Here is a 7,323-nt window from a genome sequence, read left to right on the forward strand (position 1 = left end):
GAAATGGTAGCAACATCTGTAATCATTAAAAAATAAATAATAAAAAAAAAAACCACTGTAGCCCTCAGAATGTTTAGTTCAATTTATTTCTCAAATAATGATAATATATATTTTAAAAAATAATAAATTTTACTCTCTACCTTATCATATTTCTTAAATATCTTTCATTGACATTTTCCTCTGTTTCTTTCTTCTGAATTTGACATAGAATAAAATGAATTTCATGGACATACAACATGCAAATGACAAAATCTGGTCCTTGTTGCTGTTTCAATGCTTGTGAAAAAAATGAAAACTAATACCATGTTTACCTAAAGTGCTCATGAAAAGAAAATAACTTAAGAGAAGAAAAGAATTAATTTTGGAACTAAAGAAAGAACCTTTATGTTGTGAGATATCACAAAATTGGCAGGTAATTTGCATACAATACATTAGCAAATTTCAGGTGTTCATTCCAAAACAAAAGACTCTTTTTTCATAAAAGTGTCATTTCTTCAACTATTAATGAGAAGGACACCTGATTCTTGTTTTTCTTTTCTTGAACATAATGGGAGGAAAAAAGGGCAGGTTTCATGCACTGCCAGGTGAACTACACCAGGCTGGGTTGGAGGCCAACAGAACAAAGTTAATTTTGACTTAGGTTTGTATCAGGAGCGCAATAAAGGAATGGCCAGGGGTGGGTTTTTACACCTCTAGAATGACTGTCATTAATTTAATTACAGTGGACAAATTATGAAATAAGAGTGCTCTGAAAGTAGTAATATACCAATAAATGTTGACAGTTAACTGGAGACAGATGTGTTATTTAATTAACTGGGTACCTTGAGGACAGGTAATTTGGTATTGAGGGAATATGACATCCATCAATGGGATGATTTCAATTGTGAACATCAAGGGATACCTTAGCAGGAATTGCATTTCTGATTATTACTTAGCATAATTAAATTACATAGATGTTAATTACAGATGCTGGAATAGATACAATTGAAGCAGAGCAAGGTGTACTTAAAGTGATTGAATTCAATTGAGTTAATTAAGGTGGGATTACATTTGGTCCAGTCTCAGGTGAAATGGTGCATCATTTCCCTAGTACAGATGGTCCTTTACCCAGAACAGAAAACTTGAGGCCTTGAAGCCAGAGACCGAAATAGAAATTCTTAAAATTGTCCACACACAATCAACAGAAAATTCAAAGGAGGCTTTATACTTCAAAGTGATTATTAAGCACAACCTAATGACCAACAAACTAAAGATCAAATGATTCTTTAAGTCTTTGGGTATCTTAGAACCTTTAAATAATCATCCTCAAATCAAAATTTCCCTGTTAACCATGCAAAGATGGTCAAGCAAGAATAAAGTGAATTAATTTTCATCAAATCAAATTACCTAAGGAAGGAAACATAAATTTAACTTTAAGGAAAATAATTAAAATTAGTCCCGCTGTCTTCCATCTTTATGGAAGTAAAAACTGTGCAGTGAAATAAGTACCTCCATTGGTGAATCTGTCTGCTAAATATAAACGGTGCTCGAGAAAATCAATAGAAACACAGTTCTAGATGCTCCTGTTAGAAAAATTATTATTGACTATCAATTTAATATGGATATTTCACCCAAAAGAGAGAAAGGACCTGCTTACTGTACATAGTAAACTGTGCTATTGTAGTTTTTTAAATTTTGAGGGTTTTTTCCCCCAAGCACTGTCAAACACACATTAACAAAAACACCACAGTTTAAAGGTATGTAGATTAATAAATTAACTGAAATGAAGAGGAGTGATAATACTTCCATATTAACTAGTGACGTAAAAGGTATTATGTACACATGCCAACTCTACTACTTTGTAAACTAGAACTGGATAAGTACTTATTTTTTAAACACATGCTAACATTAGACCACTTAAGCCCTGAGGATGTGTCTGACACAATGAATATATAGAACTGATGTCAGTGCCTCATGTATCCATTCTGGGAGGAAATTTTTAAAAATTAATAAACCTTCAACATTTTATTCTAATCATAAACAATGAACAAATCTTCATTCTTTTAAGGTGAACATTTAAAAAAAAAAAAAAAGGCCTAAAAAAATGTATTGTAAAATATTTTACCTTTACAGAATCATCCAATGAAATGAGAGAAAACAACATCCCTAACATTTATTTTCTTTAATCAACAACATCGTGAAAATCTTACAACAACGAAGTGTTCAAATCGAACAACGTGTCTGTCTCACAAACGAAATCCTCATCCTGAGTGGTGGTCCGCCATTGCTACGCCGTATTATAATGATGCGGGAATAATTTCCTACTGAGTCTAATTTAAGGTCACATAAACTTTTACCTTTACACAAAATAGCTTTGATAAAACATACAGATAGTACTTTTCAGGCTAAATCTAAATGACAATTTACTACAAAATACTAAATTACATTTGAGCATCTCTCAATCTCAGCAACTTGCCTTCCCTGTAGCAGGTATCGAGAAGGTAAAGTCACCGTAAGCAGTATTTCAGAAGCGCGCCTCGAATTGATTTTCTTTAAGTGTGGGTGAGTGAAATATAACTTTATTAACTTTTTTGATAGAAAAGGAACCATGCAGTAAAAACTTACCATTTTTTCTTTTAGGGTTTCTCTGCTTTCTCCTTCCGCACCTGTCCGTCTCTGCCATGTTTTCATTTCACCACCAACCTGGTAAATATTATTGCGCATGTACTACTACATCAAAAGACAGCTTCCGGTCATATTGAGAATTTGTCCCCCAAAATGTTGATTTTATTTAACAATAAAAATGACAGTAAACTGGTATCAACCTGGTTTAGGTAACGTTTATAATTGTAACGGAATATACATTGTGCTCATCACGCTGACTTCCTTGTTTACAATTTTTTGCCGAGTTTGAGCGCGATGGCGCACGTGAAGTGATGGTGTAAATTTTGAGTGACAGAGTGAGTGATGTGTTCACAGGTGCTGCATCCGCAATCCGTGTTCTTAGAAAATAGGACTATAGATATATACATATATTAAAAAAAAAAAAGGAAAGATAATATATATTTTTTCTATCGCAGAAAGAGTTACGTTAGTTTGTTTTCTTGTTTTTCGTTGTTGTTTTCCTTTTAAAAATCTTCCTTTCTTTGTGATGTTGAGGTCAGAATCCATTTTTAAAAGGAATATGTCATGTAGCCTACAGAAGTCTTTTGAGGTAGGGCCTATATTTTTAATTAATTAGTACATAAACTATATAACTGTACTGATCTTTTAACAAAATACGACAAAATTGCAAATTTTGGTTAAACTTGATCTTCATAATTCCTTTCTTTCTTCTATAATTTGATGTGAAATTTTCTAACAAGGTGTACTTCTGATGCCCCGACAGGACCTCGCTGAGTCACACGAGGCACAGCAGAAAAATGTCTTGGAGGCAAAAGCAAATGAAACTCGACACTCGAAAACAACAGAATTGAGTTTGAAGTAAATCGGTGATGTTAAGCACCTTACAGCTCTGTTATCACCGACTGCCATCAAAAATACAGGTCCTGCACAAAGAAAACCTACAAACAGTTTTCTAAACAGGGGCGTCAAAGTTTCTTTGGGTTTTGAAAGATATAGAAAAATATACTTCTGCTGTAGCACCGGTAAAAGTTAGTTATGACACATAGATCTGAGATAACGGTGAGAGGGGGTAAGCTTCTGTATGGCGCGATAAGACGGTGCTACCGTTACCGTGCCAGTCTTTGTGTTCAGTGTGGCTCACGTCAAACTAACTACTGCTACTGGAGATTGTCACATCCGTATGCTGCCGTTATCGCGGCATGTTTCTTTTAAAAGCTGTACATTATTTTAAAAAGGCGGTAGTTAACTCACCTTAGAAATGCAGCAATAATAAAATATTGTGATTATCTATCTAATCTTTTTTATATCCATAAACTTATGATTTTTGTCTTAAAAACTTTACGATAGATTATGGTTAATTAATTTTTACGTTTTTACGAAAACCTCTATGATATAATGTACGCAGATATTTGATGACTACGTAATCAATTAATCAATAATTTGATCAATAAAATATGTTCAAAACAAACTAAATTACCTGAATTTCAGAGTTTCTTAATTTGGCTTGTCCTGGATTTTGATGATGGGCAATGAAGCTCCTTCAGTGGCAGAGAGGTTGGAAATAAAGATCTAGGTAGACTAGGCTTGCGTCTGTGTATTTGGCGGTGCGGAAGACGCCCCCACCCTCAGAAACTCTTACCTGGTCAAATATATACACAACTTCGCGCCGCCTTTGATGATGTCTAACACCTGGCGTATCGCTACCTGAATAAAGACGCGTGCCGCACACGCGAGTCCTTGTCCAGGTAAGCTTGTGATGAAGATGTGTAATCTTTGTATATTGCAGGGTTTTTTCGGACAATAGAGGGCGGATTAGAAGCCGGGTACAATATACACAGAGCGAGGAGTGGCTGAGTTACAGAAAAAGTACAAAGTTTGAATTAGAGCATCATTTAATCATCCAAATTTCCTTTGTACATCTATCATATTAAATTAAAACAAAAATAAAGTTGTTTACTTTCTTAAAAACAAACAAAGAAAAAAAAAAGAGAAGAAAAAAAATTAGCATAAAAAGCGAGGGTTTTTTTTTTAAGGGGAGGGGGTGTTGTTTGTATTCATTATCATTTTGGTTGTGTGTGTGTGGGTTTTTTTTTTTTATCGTTTTTTAAATTGTCATTATAATTATTTCAGTGTTTTATTCATTTAATCTTATTTAGTTTACGCTGTATTTATTTCAAGGAAATAAAGAGTATTATTAAATACATATCATTTGAATTGTTGAGATTGGAAAACAAAAAAAAATTTCACGTTTTCCTCTCTCATTATAATAAGTTAACAAATAAAATTTTCACGTTTTCCTTTCTCATTATAATAAGTTAAATAAAATTTTCACGTTTTCCTCTGTCATTATAATAAGTTAACAAATAACAAGTTCACGTTTTCCTCTCTCATTATAATAAGTTAACAAATAACAATTTCACGTTTTGACCAGAAAGGAAAGAGAAGCAAAACAAGAACTGAAGAACAGAAAAAGACAGGGACAATTATACACACAAGTTAAATACTGAGACAAAAAGCTAAGTCATGAAATATAGGAATGCATACATAATGCGAAATTTAAACAATATGAATTTTTACATGTGCATGTACACCACACAACGGACAGTAGGTATAAATTATATGAACCACAATAAACAAATGAATAAAAAAGCAGAAGTGACAAATTTACAATATGAATGATATACAGTACATGTAAACAAGAGGCAAGTTTTCAGTATGAATGATAAAAGCAAGAAACAAAATACCAAACAATTACAACATGAAATAAATGGGCAAACAATGAATAAAGCCGGATTTGTAGCTCACTAACATGACGAAGCACAATATGAAGTTTACATCGTTTGGGAGAATCAAAGCATTTTCAAAGGCTTAATGATATATTTCTGTACATAATGGGATATTCTATCGTTTTCTTTATGATTTAAGTTTCCACACGATGTCTTGATGAATTAAATTTCTTGTCGACTTTTTTAACATCGTGTCTATATATGTTCGTTGAAATTTCCATTAGACGAAAGAATAGAGCTAAATATTTATGTTCATTTACTTCAAGGATGGGTATAGAGTTCATGACTATTGGTGGATAGTTGATGGGGTTTTGCTTTCTAGAAATAAGCAGACTTTCGATTTTGTAGGGATTAAACTTGATCATCCATTTTTGGGACCATTCGTGAATGTTTGTTAAATCAGAGTTTAAACTTTAGGGTTTCAGCATCTGGGATGAGATTATCTATTATCAGAATTATATATATATATCGACGAGTCGTCTGTAGTTTAGTAGAGCAATACACTTCAAGGACAATTTAGGTAAAATAAAAAAAAATAAAGGCCGTAACATAGATCCTTGAGGAACTCCAGAATTTAGATGCACGGTATTTGAAAATTTTCCATTCAATACGGCTTTTTTGTTTTTGTTTTTCATATTTTTGTGTGTGTTTTTTTGTTGTTGTCTGTTTGGTTTTCTGCCTGAAAAATAGTCTTTGATTAGTTTATGATTAGTTTTTTATTAGTCTTTGATTAGTTTTTGATTAGTCTTTGATTAGTTTATGATTAATTCAAAGACATTTCCTTGTATACCTAAATTGTAAATTTTGTAAAGTAAACCCTGGTGTCAAACTTTATCAAAGGCCTCCCAAATATCGAAAAAGACGGTTCTAATTTCTTTTTCTGCATCTAGGGTTCCGGCAATTTCGTCTGATAGGTACAATAATTGGCTGTTACATGTAGTCGAATCACCTTTTGTAAATCCGGATTGGTTAGGGCTGATAAGCTTATGGAATTTATAGATACACGTCTCAAAAACTTTACTTCTGATACTTAATAAAGAGATTGGGTGATAGTTCTCGACTTTTGGGGATCGTTCTTCGTTCTTTTTAAGTATAGATACTATATTTTCTATTTTAATCTTATTTGTGCGTTACACACTGACAGAGTCAATGAAATCCATTCATACAAAAGAGAAGTTTTAGTTATAACTAGTGAACTGACTCAACAATTAAGCTTAAAGACTCAACAATTAATTTTGGGAATTTTCAATTTTCAGCAATTTCTCGTTTCTGTGGATCTTTATTACGAAGAAATCTTCACACAAGATTCGCCACTGACGCTGAAAAGTAAATTCTCACAGATATAAATGACATCTTTATTATTTTATTTTTTACAGAATAGTTCAGAGACTGTCAGACGTTTACCATTTTAAATTGATTAGGGCTTTATACGAAGTTTAGTATACATGTATATTGCATTGTATTGCATAAAAACACTTTAGATATTGAGTCTAGGACCCATTCCTAAGTTTGTGGTGATTTTGTTCAAATAAATAAGTCGGAAACAGTTTTTAAAGGGCGCATGGTGTTCTTTATTAAGCAGGAAATCATTAACGATGACGTCAATATTCATGGGGATGCACGTCATTGAATTTAATTTGCTTTTTGAGGGGAAATCCGTTGTTTAAGGTAGCTCCACCCCATGAGACTTATCGAAATTAATGGTTCAAAGTAGAAAAATTGCATTGATTTCCACTTAATATAGGTTGATTTAATCAATAAAAGAAGAAAGTATAATTATATGTTGCTAGATTTTTAAAGATGTCAGACACACATATAACTGTAAATTGTATATGCCCCCCGAGGGCCCTTGATTGGTGAATAAATAAATATATATAACCAAAGTTATATCAACATAAGAAAATCTCACATTTTCATTTGAATAGCATGATAA

At 32.6% G+C, this 7,323-nt stretch overlaps 1 protein-coding gene across 2 annotated transcripts in view; it reads right to left on the reverse strand.

Annotated features, from left to right (window-relative positions):
- The window catches only part of LOC125683281 (zinc finger E-box-binding homeobox 2-like), a 36,685-nt gene extending 33,551 nt beyond the window's left edge, over positions 1–3,134 (reverse strand). For both annotated transcript variants that reach the window (XM_056141573.1, XM_048924263.2), the window contains exons 1-2: positions 2,805–3,134; positions 2,605–2,682 (exon numbers count right to left, since the gene is read on the reverse strand). In XM_056141573.1, coding sequence (XP_055997548.1) covers positions 2,605–2,662 — 58 coding nt within the window. In that variant the 5' untranslated portion in view covers positions 2,663–2,682; positions 2,805–3,134. The remainder of the gene's footprint in view (positions 1–2,604; positions 2,683–2,804) is intronic.
- Between the last annotated feature and the right edge of the window lie 4,189 nt (positions 3,135–7,323).

This window comes from Ostrea edulis, chromosome 6, assembly GCF_947568905.1.
Source record: "Ostrea edulis chromosome 6, xbOstEdul1.1, whole genome shotgun sequence".
NCBI classification, from domain to species: Eukaryota; Metazoa; Mollusca; class Bivalvia; order Ostreida; family Ostreidae; genus Ostrea; species Ostrea edulis.